The sequence below is a fragment of the Carassius auratus genome, chromosome 12 (genome assembly GCF_003368295.1).
Source record: "Carassius auratus strain Wakin chromosome 12, ASM336829v1, whole genome shotgun sequence".
Lineage (NCBI taxonomy): Eukaryota > Metazoa > Chordata > Actinopteri > Cypriniformes > Cyprinidae > Carassius > Carassius auratus.
In genome coordinates this window covers 20516965-20535746 of record NC_039254.1, presented here as the reverse complement: position 1 = coordinate 20535746, position 18782 = coordinate 20516965, and the positions used below count along the sequence as shown (strand labels likewise).

Here is an 18782-nt window from a genome sequence, read left to right as displayed (position 1 = left end):
TAAAAAATGTGATGGAATATGCGGGATATTTTTGCAATTTTATGCGATGAAATTGCGTGAACTTGCAAAAACTGCGGTTTGATGAAAAAGAGAAAAAAAGGTCATTCCCCCAACACCTTTTTCTCACTAGGCTACTACCTTAAATTTAAAGAGTAGTTTCTTATTACTTCCTATGATAAGTGAGCATACTAAATTGCAGAATATAAGATGCAGTCTCTTACTGCAACATAAATTATTTTACATACTACTAATATAATTACAACTGTAAGTTTTTGGTACTGTTCTGTAACAAAAAAGTGCAATCTTACAACTGTAAAGTTGCATCAACTTCTGAGTGAAACTACAACAGTGTTAGTAGCCTAGTGAGAAGGGGGTGTTGGGGGAATCACCTTTTTTTTCATCAAACCGCATTTTTCGCAAGTTCTCGCAATATAATTTGGCTCCACTGTCATGTAACAAATCGGGAAACTGCTTTGCAAATTTTTTTGCACTTATTTTTGTTGGCAAATAAGAATGATTTGCGCGCTTCAAGTTTCACCCTGGTTTCATCGTGGAGTTTGCAGATGATGTTCAAGTCACGTAATTACATCACTTCATAAGGTTCCCATGGCAATAGGGGGAAAATGGCGCTTTAGATGTGTGAAGTAAACGCAACATTTTCAACTTTCTGCTAATATATATATATATATATATATGTGAGTTTTTTGCAACGAAAATACAGGGATTATGAAATCATGCTAGCCCCGCATATTTTGCTTTCTGAAATCGGCAATTTATGTGACAAAAGAGCGGCGTATTTGAAAAAAATTCGACCCCGCATAAATATGCGGCCTTTGGCTGATTATGCATTAAATCAGGTGATCGCATAATCACGTTTTTCTGGAGGGACTGTTTTGTCTACTTAAATGTAAAGGCCCTTCACACTAAGAACAATAACTATAAAGATAACTATATTAGTGGAGCCCTTTTTAAAAATAAATAAATAGGATTCCTAAATTTTTGCCCTAGGAGTATTTCATAAATCGTTTAAGCACTAAAATTATCTCCTAAATCTGTAAAATGTTAAGAGTATTGAAGAGGACTCCTAAATCACTAAGCTCAAATTACAAACTATCCTGAAGTGGCTGTTGCCAGCAATCTACCTCGGAACATAAACTTTTTAGAAACATTTGACAATAATGTGCTTTTACAAAGGTATCTCCTTTGGTTTTGGAGGTTATCCCAACTCAGATTTTCCTTTGATTATATCCTTGTTTTCATTTAAAATTTGGGCAAGAAGTAACAGCTGTTCTTGTATCAATTTTGTTTTTCGTTTATACATTTGCATGACTTAATATAAGTCATGATTATTCTACTCTTAAATGAAAAGCTGTTTATATCCATTTTACTAATTGTTTACAAGAAGCAGACATGTAAGAGGCTGACAATAAGCTTTACATATACTTGCCTAATTAGTGACACTTAGCCTGCATTTTAAAATCTTTATTTGAATGTGGCCATTAACATTTATATTTTTAAACCTTTGTTTGACTATGGCAACATATCACACTTTACAATATTTCTATGACTAAATCTCTGAAAGAGACCCTTCCCCTATCAGCCAATCACTGTGTGCGTAGTTAGTAAGCATGCTGACATCATCCATAGGAATGAGGTCAATCCCGCCCCCTTACTCTTAGCTTAAGACTTCTCTCTGTTCCTTAGTAAATGTTTGTCCCAGCCGCTTTGTAAATAGGTTATACGAGAAAACTTGGTAACACTTTAGAATAAGGTTCCATTAGTTAATGTTAGTTAATGTATTAATTAACATGAACAAACAATGAATAATACATTTATTACTGTATTTATTCATCTTCGTCAATGTTAGTTAATGAAAATACAGTTATTCATTGTTAGTTCATGGTAATTCACAGTGCATTAACTAATGTTAACAAGCACAACTTTTGATTTAAATAATGCATTAGTAAATGTTGAAATTAACATGAACTAAGACTTATAAATGCTGTAGAAGGATTGTTCTTGCTTAGTTCATGTTAATAAAAGTAGTTAACTAACATTAACTAATGGAACCTTATTCTAAAGTGTTACCGAAAACTTTTACTGCTATTTAGGAGAACTCTTAGGTCCCATCAACATGGAGATGCATTTTGCTGTATACGCATACATTTTGTATCATATAGATGTTTTGTTTTAAACCGGGTCCCAGAGTGGATAAATATGAAAATGCTGCCCTTACGTTTTCGTGTGGACAGAGAATCAGTATATTTTCGGAAATGATGATGTCATCAGCCCATGTCTCGCCCCTAGTCAGACACCGCCATGTTCCATAACAGCAACAAAAACATGAACACTGAACGATTGTATTTTTATCAACTAACATTAACACAGATTAATAAATGTATTGTTCCATGTTCGTTTGTATACCACGCACAAGATTTATGCGCATAGTCCAAGTGTTCTCCATTTTTTTGTGTGTCTCTGTGGCAGAATCTCTGTCATGTATACTACATTGTTTTGTGTGAGTTTTGTGGTTTCGTTTGGATGCAGACATTTCTTGAGACGAAAAAAAAAAAGATTGGATGGGGAAAGCTCTGGCTTCGTGTGGGCATAGACTTAGTGGTAAGATAAAATGCTTTGTGAATACGGGCCCAAAAGTACAACCATTATGTCATTATGTGTTTTCATTATAAAACTTTACAGTTCAGCTCATATTTCCTTAATTTAAAGGAAAAGTTAAGATACGATCATTTAAACTTTCCCAATTAAATTGTAATTGTCTTTTGCAGTGTGCTGTAATGTAATCATACCTTATTTTGTTGTCTTCTTTTAATTTTCTGCACATTTATTTAGCAACCATGATTGACTTTGCCAGAGCTATCAACAGGTTTTTAATTACATAGTCATATCATGCTCTCACCGTGTAATGCGACCCTTATGATTTATGAGTCCCCAATGAGGTATATGTCTTTCCTTCCAGAGAGCTCTGATCCTCGCCATTTTTCAGGAATTCACTAATAACATTAGACTCGATGGCCTGGTTAAATGCTGCAATGTGTGTTTTGTTCAGAGATGCAATTTTCATGCTATATAAAATTTATATAAAGAAAATCTATTTGAGACAAGATAAACTAACAACATTTTAGTTTATTTTCTAAATATTTTCCTTTTTGGACAATATTTATGATTTTAGTAACCATTTTACTCAGAGCCTGGTCGATCCATTTTAAAAGTGAGAATGAATAGAACACAATGGAGACAATAGAGAGAAGAGAGGGAAGAGGATCTCAAATTGGGAACTTGAACTCGATTCATCTGAGGCACATCAGTGCTATACTTTATATGGGAGTGCTGCCGAAAAGCTATGGCTTTAACTCTGAGCCTGTTCTGAGTTATATGGGCTCAAGCGGTCTCTGTTTAGAGCTGATTGTAGATAATTTTTGATAGGTGGGACATGTTCTAGAGCTCCTTAGAGGAGTGTTACAACTCTTCCAGTCACCCTAAAGGCTTTGAAGGCTTTTGAAGGATGACTAAGATGTTATTGGAGTATGAGATCATACATAAGTCAGAACATGTTTTCCTCTGTCTATTGCTTTTCATCATGGGGATCTAGATTTTGTTCCAAAATATTTGTGAAAACCATTAGCCTCCGGTCAATTCTCTAAGTAAATTTGATTCCCCCCCAATCTCAATTAAAAGGAGTAAAAATTGACTCTTCACATCTCTTTTATAGACAAGTCACCTTTATTTATATAGCGCTTTAAACAAAATACAGTGCATCAAAGCAACTGAACAACATTCATTAGGAAAACAGTGTGTCAATAATGCAAAATGATAGTTAAAGGCAGTTCATCATTAAATTCAGTGATGTCATCTTTTTTCAGTTTAAATAGTGTCTGTGCATTTATTTGCAATCAAGTCAACGATATCGCTGTAGATGAAGTGACCCCAACTAAGCAAGCCAGAGGTAACAGTGGCAAAGAACCGAAACTCCATCGGTGACAGAATGGAGCAAAAAACTTTGGGAGAAACCAGGCTCAGTTGGGGGGGCCATTTCTCCTCTGAACAGATGAAACCAGTAGTTCAATTCCAGGCTGCAGCAAAGTCAGATTGTGCAGAAGAATCATCTGTTTCCTGTGGTCTTGTCCTGGTGGTCATCTGAGACCAGGTCTTTACAGGGGATCTGTATCTGGGGCTCTAGTTGTCCTGGTCTCCGCTGTCTTGTAGGGCTATGGAGGTCCTTTCTAGGTGCTGATCCACCATCTGGATACGTATTGGATCCGGGTGACTGCAGTGACCCTCTGATCTGGATACAGACTGGATCTGGTGGCTACGGTGACCTCGGAATAAGAGAGAAACAGACAAATATTAGCGTAGATGCCATTCTTCTAATTATGTAACAAGTACATTGGTTGTTATGGGAAGTGTTCCCGGTTCCGGTTTACCTAATTAATGCAGCCTAAAAATCCTTGGATATTAGAAGCATATTAGTGTGTTGTGTAAGCCAGGTTAAAGAGATGGGTCTTTTAATCTAAATCTAAACTGCAAGAGTGTGTCAGCCTCCCGAACAGTTTATATATATTAGTGGTGGGCATAGATTAACTTTTTAATCTAGATTAATCTCACTGTAATCTTGAAATTAATCTAGAATAATCTAGATTAAAATGGCTCATTTGAATTCTGCCGAAGGCATTCAGAATGTGTATGCTACCCAAATAAAATATTGACTAAAAGTAGGTATTTGAGAAGGGGTTTCTCAAGCCAGGTGGTGCATTAGACCAGGGGCTCATCTCCTGTTTCCAAAATGCATCACAAACTGCTTGAGAAAGCTGTAAATGAATTCCACATTGCACAAGGTGCAAACAACCTTACGCCTGTTACCACATACTCCGTCTGCATACGCACTGCAGAAGGAGTATGTGTGAGTCTTGTCGAGGTTTCCATTGGGAAGCTTCTTTAAAAAAAAAAAAACGTAGCTGCATCCATGTTAGCATGTCACGTTTTATGTGGTAATTTCACAGTAGGCATTCACACAGGTGCGAAGACTCGTTCTCACCCCCTACAGTGCAGTTCGGCTAGGTATACATCCGCGCTAAAATATCAGCATAAAATATCATCATAGCTTGCGTAAGATAGCTCCCAACCCAACTTTGAGAATAGATTAACAGTTAAGCAATATTTGTTTAATCGCCTGTTAATTGTCTCACGTTTAACGCAGCACGTTAATGCCGATAACGGCCCACCACTAATATATATATATATATATATATATATATATAGACTTTATGGTTTCATGTTGACTTAAAAATGAGTAGATTGTTAAGAGGAAATAAAATAATTGGTGTGAAGATCTTGGGGTAATGTGGCTGACAAATAATACAGGGAAAACAGTAGGCCAGAGCATATGCGCTAATTGCTTCATAGTCCACCATGCTATCTAAAGGGCATTTACACTGATTGGTGGGGTTGGTGATTTGAGGCGACAGTGACTATTTGCAAAACTTCAAAGTTAGTCAGAGACTTGCAACTGAATAGTGAGGTCAAGAGGTGAAAAGTCTACCAAAGTGAGTGTTGAACGGTTAATAGCAGCCAGCAGTACAGTACAATGACACTATGATCTTCAGTGATATAAATGCTATCAGAGTAAATGCATCTTATGAAGCTATATCCTGCTCTTGTTAACTTCTGGCGGGTTTGCTATTCCTTGACATAGTGTCTAGTTCAGGGGTGCAGAGATACAGGTCAGAGTTCACCTAACTTGAACTTTCGTACACAGCTGATTGCAGAACTTTGTATCAGCTTGTTTTTTTGGTCTTCAACATTCACATACAAATGAATGGCAATAATTGGAGCAAAAAGTCTAGTGTAACCACCTCCATACACTGAACAACTTTTACAATAAAACGGATGACTCAACTGCTGAACTACAAGATTGATTTTGTATGTTGTTTGTTTTAGATGGAGACAGATAGTTCAGTTGAAGATACTTTAGAGGCTAATACTCCATCATCCACTGACCAATCTTTACTTGATCAGAAGGTAAGATCTTGTTTTATTTTCCTTTTTTTATTGTTCTTACTTAAATATAAAACATTTTACAAAAATGTTTACAAAATGTGTTTTGAAGAAACTTCAAATTACTTTTTTTGAGCGTAATAATGCATTGTCCAGATCCCACTAGTTTCAGCACATCATAATTTTTTATCTGGAGGTAAAAAGTTAAGCCATGTTTATCAGGATTATGGCATTACCCTCCATGGCCTAATTCATAGGGCCAGTTACACCAGCTAGACATAAAAAAAAAAAAGTTGGGTGTAGTTGGGTGTGCTGACAGGTCATACTTAGAAGGGAGAGGCTATTATGTGAGTCTAGGAGAGCATAAGTCTAAGTGGACGTCCATGACATGCGGAGTCCCACAAGGCTCAATTATTGCACCGCTCTTGTTTAGCCTGTATATGCTTCCACTGAGTCAAATAATGAGAAATAACCAAATTGCCTATCACAGCTATGCTGATGATACCCAGATTTACCTAGCCTTATCTCCAAATGACTACAGCCCCATTGACTCCCTCTGCAAATGCATTGATGAAATTAATAGTTGGATGTGCCAGAACTTTCTTCAGTTAAACAAGGAAAAAACTGAAGTCATTGCATTTGGAAACAAAGATGAAGTTCTCAAGGTGAATGCATACCTTGACTCTAGGGGTCATACAACTAAAAAACAAGTCAGGAATCTTGGTGTGATTCTGGAGACCTTAGTTTCAGTAGTCATGTCAAAGCAGTAACTAAATCAGCATACTATCATTTAAAAAAACAGTGAAAGAATTAGATGTTTTGTTTCCAGCCAAGACTTGGAGAAACTAGTACATGCCTTTATCACCAGCAGGGTGGACTAATGTAATGGGCTCCTCACTGGCCTTCCCAAAAAGACCATTAGACAGCTGCAGCTCATCCAGAACGCTGCTGCCAGGATTCTGACTAGAACCAGAAAATCTGAGCATATCACACCAGTCCTCAGGTCCTTACACTGGCTTCCAGTTACATTTAGGATTGATTTTAAAATACTTTTACTCGTATATAAGTCACTGCATGACCTAGGACCGAAATATATTTCAGATATGCTCACTGAATATAAACCTAACAGAGCACTCAGATCACTAGGATCGAGTCAGTTAGAAATACCAAAGGTTCACACAAAACAAGGGGAGTCCGCCTTTAGTTACTATGCTGCCCGCAGTTGGAATCAGCTTCCAGAAGAGATCAGATGTGCTAAAACACTAGTCACATTTAAATCTAGACTTAAAACCCATCTGTTTGGTTGTGCATTTATTGAATGAGCACTGTGCTATGTCCGAACTGATTGCACTATATCTTCACTGTTTTATTTTATATAAAATCAATTTCTAACTGTTTTTTAAATTGATTTTAAGTAAACGTTTAATAATTTTAAAAGTTTTAAAATTGCTTGTTTTATTTTTATTTTTTTCTTATTTTCCATGATTATTTTACTTTCTTTGATGTAAAGCACTTTGAATTACCATTGTGTATGAAATGTGCTATATAAATAAACTTGCCTTGCCTGCCTAAGCACTACAATGGGCTTTGCTATGTCCAGCCTTCCTATAAATACTGGTCCTATAAAACTATGACTAGGCACAACTATGCCCAGTGTAGACAGGGCCTAAAATTAACACTCGCCAAGTGCCAAATGCAAGTAAATATAGCGTTGACGAGTATATGTAACACTGTCAGTCGCTAGTTGGCGTACAACTTTTACAAATTTTTTAAGAGATTAGCTGTTCCTGACATAAGCTAATGAAATAATATTTTCCAAAGACAAGATCATTTTGATTTGCTGTCATAAACAAAGAGAGCAAATCAAATAATACGCTACAAATGGGCTGATAAAGGTTCTTCATGACCTGAGAATGCGGTGACACATATTTGGGGTTACACTGCCTAATAAACGGTGCAGTGAAGTATAGTTTGAAAGGCTGCACGCTCGACTGTACGCTCGTAGAAAATACACACAATTATGTTTAAAATGCGCAGTTTTGGTGAGTTACCTTGTAAACATAGTCATAAATGAGTTATAAAGACTTAAATGAGCATACAAAGTTGGGAGAAAATAGGATGTGTGTCAGATCCACATCATGTGCATCAGGTTTTAAAGAGACAGTGCTGATTTTAAAGTGAAACCTGTTTCAGTCTAAATCAAAGAATAAAAGAAAAAGATAAATCCTTGGACTGTTCTAGTCACTGATTAACTTTTTAGCATGAACAAAGATTAATATGAATGCATATATAATATAGTTTATGTGAAGATTGTTTTAAAATCACTTAAATTAAAAATTGGTATATATTTCAGAGCCTATTAAATGTTAAAAATAATGGCTTTTAATTATACCGTAATGTTGAATGGCTATAATTAATAGGGAAAATTGAGGGAAAATGCACCAGCAGGACAAATTAAAAACATCACTGCAGTAGAATAAATATGTTTATTCATTGTAGTAGTAACAGTCTGTTTTTGTAAAAAGAATTTCATGGGCGATTTAAAAAAAATTAAAAATAAATAAATAAATAAAATAAATAAATAAAAAAAAACATTTTTGACCAGTAAATTTTATCATGTCACTGGCCATTGGCAGGTGTGACAAAAAGTTAGTTTTAGGCCCTGAATGTAGATCATGCACATCCATACCAACACATTCTACTGCAGTGATAGTTGAGATTCTATGATGATACCAAGTGAAGACATTGAATCATGATGTCATTAATATTATATTTAATAGTTAACATTTCCTAACAAATCTCCCTGCACATTCTTACAATGTAAGTGTCCTATTAGTGATGCACCACAATTATTATTTTAGCTATTGTAACACCAAAACTGAAAGTTTTTATTTAGCTGAAAACAAAAATAAATTGCTTAATAATTTAATTAATCAAATTTATTTAATAATCTACACTCAGAAACTACAATCAAAAACGCCACATTAAAGAGCATAAAAAAATATTTATTTTTTGTATTTCATTATAAAATTGACAGAATTTAAAAGCTGGAACTTTGTTTCATGTTAAAAGTAACAAAGCACAAAGCTCTTTGCAATTATTGAATGGCTGACTTAAAGGCGTGAAATATTATTTCCAAGCATTTACAGTTTACTGTCCCTCCGAGCACAATGCTGCATGGTATAGTTTCTACTCTTGATGATTATTATATATTACTAATCCTATAATTCTAATAAATATCACAGTCCAAGTCTGCAGTAATAATTCATTCACAGACATTAATTCTAAAAATTAATCATGTCTGTATAAATCATGAACACCTACCTTTGTCTAGGCATATGATTTTTCTCAGTTGTAATGTGTAATTCAAATGTGATGTTAAAAATGAATCGTTTGATGCACCAAAATAAAAATAGTAATAAAAAAAAAAAAAGTATGTTAGGCTAATAACTGATCACGTATGACTAGGGCTGGGCGATATAAAAAAAAGCTGCTTCCGTGATTACCGCTAAATCGCCATCACCTGCTTATAATTGGAGTGGCATTTAATAGACAGAGCCATAGATCGCTGACAAGCTACACAATATCGCGTTCATTATCCCAGATGAATCGCCTTCGCGATGTTGTAATCAACGCGATATTGCATAGCTTGTCAGCGATCTACGGCTCTGTCTATTAAATGGTGCTCCATTCAAAAGCAGGTGATGGCGATTTAGATGTAATCACGGAACCAGATTTACTGACTAGATGTGCATGATCATATCGTTAGATGTATCGCCCAGCCCTACGGAAGACTAAGCTTATAAATTTGGCACCTTTCAATTTAAGCTTTGAAACAAATCAACATCTGTTCTGATTGGGGAAAAAAGATGCAGGTTTGTTTTGTCTTCTGTTATTTTCTAGGTGGCGCTGCTCCTGAAAGAGGTTCAAGAACTGAGAGATGAGCTCAGAAGCAAAGATAGGATGATTGCTGAACTTTCCCAGCAGCTGGTTTGTATTATAGTCTAAATATTTACTTAAGAGGAACTGACTTCAAACATCAACCAAAAATCACAATGACACCAACACTGTAGAAATCAGTCAGAAAAATGCAAGTCTGAGAAAAGTTGGAAAATGCTATAGCATGTTATTTCCGATAGACTACTGAGATGTGCTATGGTAAGTAAAGAACTCATCAATGAGATTGTGAAAGAGGTAGTAACAATAAAATCATGTTACTACTAAATATATATTAAACTGTCTTAAAACAGGCAATGTTGGACTGATTATTAATACAAAATCTAATTCTTGCATGCATAAGCTGTATTTATTTATTTATTTATTTATTAACAGTTTCTTATCAAAGAAACAAGAGTGAATATTTGTAGGAAATTACTTTTGCAGGCATGCAATGAAAAATTCTTGCCAAATGAGATTTTGTACATGAACTCTGGACTCAGATCCCTTCTTAATCATTAGCATTTTCAATAATTCATTATTTCTTTAGTTAGAATTTTTTGTGTGTGTGTAGGAGTTTGTCTTTTATACTTATGTTATATGAAAAACTGAAGCTAATTTTAGGCAAAGATAGATTTAATTTAAGTGATCTTTTTTTTTTTTTTGTATTATGACATTTTCATTTGACACATTTTTATCCTATTTCATTGTATTTTTGTAATTGGTAATCAGTGATGATTCTCATTAAATTCTACCCGCATATTACATACTCCACAAAAAATGTATAAATACTATTTAAATATAATTTTTGCTTAAATACCATAATTGTTATAATTGTCATATTGTTACAATACAAATAGCTTAATTGTTGAAACAGGATTCTTTTTTTAAACAGCAAAATGTATTAATTTGATTTTAGGATATTGTGTGTTGTGACCTACTGAGAGTTCCTTGGAAAAACAAAAACAAATGTGATGAAACCATTGTGTCATTTGTATTCTATTAATTATACTGTTTTATGTGGCTGTACATGAACATTTTATTTTTAATTTTCATAGTCTTCTCCAGTAGAGGATATGCAGTGCCGCTGCTTGCAGGGTTCAGAGGCTAACAAGGAGTCACCGGAGCACCAGGACAAGAATACTCAAACCTTTTGGAAGGCACATAATGTAAGTAGTATACATGCAGAGATAGAAAACATGAACAGGGCAGCTTTATCACTGTAGTGGTGGGTATACCATGTACATAGTTACGGATAGCTACATTTACCCCTCACATCACTTATACCATAATGTGTAATTTGTAAACTAATATATTGTGTTATCTGTGTTATGTATCAGCTTCATATTTATGGATGTTCTGACTAGTAAATTTGCTCTTTAACTCACCTGATACACCATTGAACCTGTGATGCAGAGAACTTCAGTACAAAACCTGAAAAAAAAACAAGTCATGAAAGAGCTCAAAGACTTGTATAAGCAAACTAAAGTGGCGTGGTTATGCTTGTTTGCTATTGTTAACACTATCTGTTAGGATTAGGGTAGGGTTTTTTGTAGGTAGTATATTATTTTACAAAGGTCTGACTCCCATGTCAAACAAAGGGTCAGCTGCATTGTGTTTTGCGAATTGAAGACTGTTTAGTGTATAAACGTACAATTTGTTGAGTATTTTGATGGCAGATTTTACGTATTGCAATGTAATGTAATTTATCTTGCTTAACAGATTATCGTAATGGCATAGTTCATCCAAAAATGGCATAGTTCATCCTCATGTTATTCTAAGGCCCTGTTTATAGTAGTGCGTTTTCATTTTAAAACGGTGTTTTAGAATGAAAACGATTCTCGTCTACACTGGTGTTTCAGCTACATTTCAGAAACTATCTCCGTTTACAATACACAATCTAAAATGCATGTCACGTGACCATTCATGCAGGCACAGCCATAGATATGAATAGGAAGATTCCCTATTATTTAGATCACGGACACGTCTACGTGCTTGGAACGATCAAATGGGGAATTTACCTATACATCTATGGGTACAACAATGTGCATGATGTTGTCATTTACAACAAAGATACGCAGAGTGAATGTGATCAGCCATGCCATAATTTTTGTAAACAGAAATCTTTGTTTTGGTCCATTTACGCTGAAATGCAACCCCAGATTTTCTAACTAAAATGGGGTCTGCATCGTTTTCAAATGTATCTGTTTTCAAGGGTCGAATACGCCGGAGTAGTGTTAACAATAGGTTGGAACTGTAGTAAAACAAGTTGTTAGATACAGTTTTGCATTTAAATACAGTTTGTCAGTCCTGAAATCTGCAGTGTACATAGCAGATTAATTTATTATTCTTATTCTTATTATTTACATTTTGAATGTTACAGAAAGCATGCAAATAGTGCCCATTTTATAATAACTAAACCTGCCAGTCACTTCCGTTCAGCATGAGCTCACTCTTGCTAAAACTCCCAATATTCAAATTAAATTGATTAAAAAAAAAAGAAATCTATGTACTTTTTACATTGTGACGGTCACATGATCTACACTCACTTCACTCACATTGGTGGCTGCTGCACCATGTTGCCTTCTCATTGAAAATCAATGACTATTTCACTTCATCACTGTGAATCACTGTCAATGTGAACACACTATTAGGTATCTATACATAGTAAATCAGTTGGATTCAGGATGTTTTCTTGGGCGATATCAGGGATACGAATGGAAATTTGCCTTTGGTTGCCCATTTTGAAATAGTTTATTTATTCCAACCCAGGCCTCAATGAACAGCTTGATGCATATTGCACACAAAAATGACAAAATGTTATTCGGTGCACTTTTCAAGATTTGGGAATTTCTGAATTTATCAGAGTTTGCAATGTATGTAACTTGACAGTCAAAAGGAAGAGTAGTTGATGTGTGACTCTATTTACAGCCCCCCCCCCCCCCCCCAAGGGACACTAAGGCTGAGATAAATGACCATCTAACTTTGTGTATCGTATAGGTGTGTGTGTGTTTGTGTGTGGTGCTGGGGTCAGCCTTTCTCTTTCTCTTCCTCTGTACAGGGCATTTTGCTTGCCCCAATCCTATCCTCTTGGCAACACTCACAGCGGGGGAGTGTGCGGCCATGCGCGCCACGTCACCACAGACAGAGTGAGTCCTTAACCAAGTGAACCGGTCTGTGCACTAGCCCCCCAGTGCTTGCTGCATGTCCGCCTGCCTCTCCCTTGTGCCCCCTGAGTCATGCACACAGATCCACCATCCAGTCACATCCCAGTGCAGAATCAGTCCATCATTTGCTCTCCTTTTAGTTTCATTGTCCTTGTCTCCCGTTTGTCTGCTTGGTTTAAAGTCTGCAGCCCCTACTTTTTGTCCCTCAACTGACTTTCCTAGAAGATCGGAGCTGATTGATTGTTTTCAATAGAGCATTTATGAAATTGTCATCTTTTTTAATTAAAATGTGCAGTTGTGAATCAGATCCTTTGGATGTAAGGAAAGAAGGAACTGCCCAAAACTTAAACATTTATTCATTGAAAATGTTCAAGTCTTATTCATGAAGTCTTTCATTAGACAAGATATTTGATCGTGAGACATGAAAAACAATGCTTGATGATGTTAAGTTTGAATGTACACAAATCAAATTGTGATTGGAGAGCTATTGTACAGCAGATTTTAAGTTAATTTTCAAAACGTAACCCTTCAGTGTTCGTTCCTCATAAAGATTGTCGCATGGCATCAGAAGAGTAGAGTCATACTGACTTTGTGATACTTTCATCGTGAAAGTCTTCGTCTTAACGACACACATATTCAGTTTCTGTATTTTTTAGTGTGCTTAGATTGAGCTGTCCAGACAGAATCTGTTTTTAGTTGAGCATGGACCTGAATGCATTTTTATTTAATTTATTTTTTTGCTTCCATTCACGTCATCCGAAGCACAAAACCATGGTCATTGTCATGGCTGAAAGGGCTGTTCAGTTTTTGCAATTCTTCTTTTTTTATTATTATAGTAAAAAGTTTGCCTTCATGTTGTTTGTCTTGTGTGCTTAGGTTGCTTCCTGTTCTGCCCCTGCCATCTGTTTTAAATCTTTCACTGACTGATTTTTCCTTATTGTTTCTCTCCCTCTGCCTCTCCCAAACTCTGGCAAAAGGAGTGGAGCATCTTGTACATTACTTCAGAGACACTGCGTGGTATAGTACTGCCTGTCTTTTCTCTAAAACACCCTCTCAATGCCTTCTCAATCTTTCTTTTCTCTTGTACTCTCTATAAGTCTTTGTTTTTATTCTCTCTTATCTGTTTGACCAACCCCTATAGTTCTGTTAAATCTATTTATTGGATCTCCCGGAGTTGGAGTCAAGACCAGTACAAGATCCAGACAAATATTAGAGTGGCCAACCTGGTCACTTTGTTTAGGCTTAAGTATGTAACATTTATTTGTGTATATATATATATATGTATATGTATATGTATATATATATATATATATATATATATATATATATATATATATATATATATATATATATATATATATATATATAAATGTTACATACTTAAGCCTAAACAAAGTGACCAGAAAAAAGAAAAATATTTTTTTTTCTTCATTTTTGATAGATACTGAAATGTACAGTACCAACTTATTGAGAGCATCTACCACTTAATAATAATAATATTATTATTATTACATATTTGCCGTTATAGAAATGTAAAAGATTATAAATCATAAATATATATACCGTAAATATAAAAAATATTTGTATATAGTTAGATTTTCATATTTTACAGATGTAATCTATTTTATAGATAATAATGTATTTAAGATAACTTAACCCTAGCCCCAAACCTAAACATGACTAGAGGTGGAAGAAAAAAATCGATTCTGCGAGGCATCGCGATTCTCTCTTCAACGATTCTGAATATTTCAGAATCAATTCTGAGCTTGTGGCAAATGGCAATAATGCTGAGGAAAATGAAAACCCCATAACTAGCCTATTGTCTGTAAACTTTCGGATACTTAAAGAACACTCATTTTAGTTTTTAGTACAGATGTGCAGTAAAACATTAGCACTAAAATGGAGTGGACCGTTATATTTGCGCCTTATCTTATTGAATATGCATTTGTAGGACCTTCTCTTTTAGACACAAAATTTATGGTATTCAAATGTATCATGCGACATGATTTACTTACATTTGTGCTGGTCAAATTACTGGTATTTGCACCATTATTTATCACCCAAAAACACGTCTTAAACTATTTTGTGCTTTAAATGGCTTTAGTTATTGTTGCTGAGGAGGCATCGCAGAGAACACAGAGCATGTGGTAAAAGGGAGAGAATTTCCACACGTTAATCCATTACAGAGTTCTCAGAGATTGGGCTTGAGTTAACTAAAAGAAAATTTATTTGGAATGCCAGAAGAACACTTTATGTGAACATTTTGTTTGCCAAGCCATGTTATTTTGTAATTTGCTTCAGAAAATAAGACAACTTGGAACTCTCATCTAGGAGTCACATAGGCACCTGGTTCTTTTCAATGTACTGTGGCTTCTTTATTCTTTATTTGCGACAATGCTAATTTGCGTTACGCTTTGTAGAGTGTGTTAGTCGATATGTAAATGAGATTGTTGTGTCTGTGCTGTTTAATTTGCACGTGTTAGTAAATCAACCTTTTTCACGCCCAACGGTGCTGTTTTGGAATTGCGCTCTCGTACGTTAATTTTGCCCTGTGAAGTAAAACTGGCCCCGTGTCTGTGTATTTGATAAGCCCCTTTCACACTGCCATTCCGGCAAATACAGGGGAAAGGTTTCCTGCAATTGTTCCCTGGTCGCTAGATTTGGCACTTTCACACTGCCAGTGATGACCCGGTATATGTGCGTGCTTTCACACACAACCCTTGAAGATCCCGTACCGACACGTGACATCAGCGCGTGACGTGTAATGTACGAGTCGACAATGCTAGGCACGTTATACTTTCACTGAAGCAAGCAAACGATCTCGGCGTCAGCGCGGAAAGTGAGGAACTAACTGATCTCTGCTACATTACAGTTTGCATGTATGTTTTCGTCGCGAATGTTGATCTTACTTCAAAACAGCCGGTAAAAGAGTTGCGCTATACCGCGCGTCATCACTTCGACACAGAGTTAGATCTGGCTTTTGTTCACACAGCGCTCGTCCCGGGTCGAACCCCACAATGTTACTAGGTCCCTGACCCGGGTTCAATTCGGTAATCAATTCCGGGACGTGGTTCCTTTCACACAGAAGGCGACCCGGCAATGTTCCGGAAATATTGCGGGTCCGACGTGCAGTGTGAAAGGGGCTTTAGATTGTCTGTGCATAAGTAAATGTACCATATACAGTAGACCCCCAAGATTAAAACTAATACCTAAAGCCTGAGGTATGCTTTTTTTGTTGTTGTTGTTTCCATCTGTTTGGTCATGCACAGTCAAGCATTTTAGTTTACTTTACTGAACATGAACTTATGCAAGCATGCGACATGCAGAGGACAGTACTGAGTTGCTTTATACCAGGGATGGGAAACTCTGCCACTGTACATTGTCCTGCAGAGTTTAGCTTCATCCTTAATCAAACACACCTGAAACATCTAAAGGCGAGCATACACTGTGCGATTTCGGCATTGTACCAACTCAAACTGTATTAGTAGATCGCATGCGATGTAAAGCTAAAGCTCACGATTTTTATGCGCTCACTGTACGGTCCGATAGTCGAGTTGCGATTTGCCTGATCACACTATACGTGAGGAATCAACCGAATCAACATGTAGGATCCCTCAGAACCCGGATGTTTGTGGCGGTTTCTGAATAAACATGCTTTCCCGGGATAAATGCACTGCTTTGGTGATATGCGCAATTCTGTGTGCTGAAACGTTCAAGAAAAAAAGGCCATGGCCAATATGGTTTATCTATTTTGCAACGTGAACTGGAGGCAAGCAGGCGTTTTCTTCCCTCTTTTTTATTTTTTTTTGCCATAACTCCACAAGTTTTCCCTCCATCACTTCAGTCCACACTACACGACGTGTCACCATGGTTTCGATTATGGTTTTGCGCACGCGCAGTGAGGGAAACGCGGAAAAAACAGTTCGTAGCCCTGCTTCAATAGTGTGATACCTCACGAGAGGCGACCAAAATTTTTGACATGTCAGAGATCCATCCGACCAACCGATTGCTGGTCGGGAGAGGTTAATCGTCTCTCGTTTCCCCTTGTACACTGCACGTACACTGCACGACAAACGACGCACGAAAATGCTGAAAATCGACCCGACCCGAAAAAGAGTCGCACGAGTCAGAATTAGGCTCAAAATCGGATGAAAATCGCACAGTGTATGCCCGGCTTTACCAAAGTCTTCAGGATTTTTTTTATTGAACAGGCACTGGGCAAGATGTAGTTCCTAATAAATAACTGCAAGGGAAGTTAAATATTGGGCTTAACTTCTAAGGCCAGGATCCAGACCAAGGTCTGTATTGCCAAGAACCAGACTGTCCATTTTAAATGGAGAAATGGAGAAAATGCTTAATTAATTCATTTCAAACATTGCATCTAAGACTGTCAGACAAAGACATAAAGTGATGAGACAAAGGCCCAGTCGGAGGCTGTATTAATGTGGTCCTGAGAGTTCTCAAGCTCAAGACCACAAGAACAAGACTTCATCTTTTTACACCCTTAACCCTTTTTTGTTAGACTTTTGTGTGGTTAGGAATGCAAGATATACTGTTACTTAAAAATGCAGTATGTAAAATGTAAAAAATATGTTACCGGCATTGTGAAAATTTTGGAAGATGAGGCAGCTGAGTGATGACAAATGGTAGACAAAACAAAAGGTGTTGATTTTCAATATCTTTGCCCTCAACTCACTAAAAAAAAGCAGCCCTGTAGCAAAAGCAGCACTGAAGCAAGATATATAATTATGTGGCAATCAGAGAAAACAAAACGTGAACCTAAAAGAAAACAATCTGTAAACAATTCCACAAAACATGTCACTTCAAGAGGTAACACATCTGCCCTGTGCTCATCCTGAAATACATCCCACATATATATATATATATATATATATATATATATATATATATATATATATATATATATATATATATATATAATTTTTTTTGTTTCTTTCTTTTTACTCAGTCTACCAGTTCTTCATTATATGTGCTGATGTACCCTGTTGATGCCACAAATAAAACTAAATACAAGCAAACAAAACTTTTTGTATTGACATGTTTTTTTGTAGGACAGTAATTTTTTATTTTATCTTACCAGTCATCGAAGATTGCCTAGTACAATAATAATTTAGTATTGATACTGATGTAGCAGAGCTTGGCATTGTACTAATTTAATTGTATTTATTTGATTTCTTTCTTTCTTTCTTTCAAATCAATCAACAAACAAAAGCAACTACAAGAATGAAATAAAATCAAATAAAAAAGTATAAATTAATCCTTATTAAATATATTGAATATTTTACTTATCACCATATGCTGAAGTGCTTAGAGTAACAGAAAATCACACTTTCAAGGGGCTTTTTTGCCTTCTGTCTTCATTTAGTACTTCATCTGTGGTTATTAATAATTCTACATACCTGATTATACAACATTTTTCCTCCCATCCATCATCCTTTTTGTTTTGTGTAAGTAGGGAACATAGAGTACATGGTCCTTGAGGCATAATTATGTGATGTGCTTTTATGTTCTTCACACCTCATTGCCATGTAAACACCTCTTTTAGACTAAACCATCATACAAAACTGAAGTTCCCCTTGAATTACTGCCCTTAGAAAAAGACATTATTGTAATTCTTATTGTAAGATAATTATTTGAAATGCTGGA

At 35.9% G+C, this 18782-nt stretch overlaps 1 protein-coding gene across 3 annotated transcripts in view; it reads left to right on the top strand.

Moving 5' to 3' along the window:
- The window catches only part of ccser2b (coiled-coil serine-rich protein 2b), a 55427-nt gene that overhangs the window by 31899 nt on the left and 4746 nt on the right, over positions 1–18782 (top strand). For 2 of the 3 annotated variants that reach the window (XM_026277524.1, XM_026277523.1), the window contains exons 7-9: positions 5956–6036; positions 9916–10002; positions 11007–11117. In XM_026277524.1, coding sequence (XP_026133309.1) covers positions 5956–6036; positions 9916–10002; positions 11007–11117 — 279 coding nt within the window. Of the gene's footprint in view, positions 1–5955; positions 6037–9915; positions 10003–11006; positions 11118–13009; positions 13098–14092; positions 14133–18782 lie in introns of all 3 variants that reach the window. The other variant, XM_026277525.1, reaches the window with a different exon arrangement.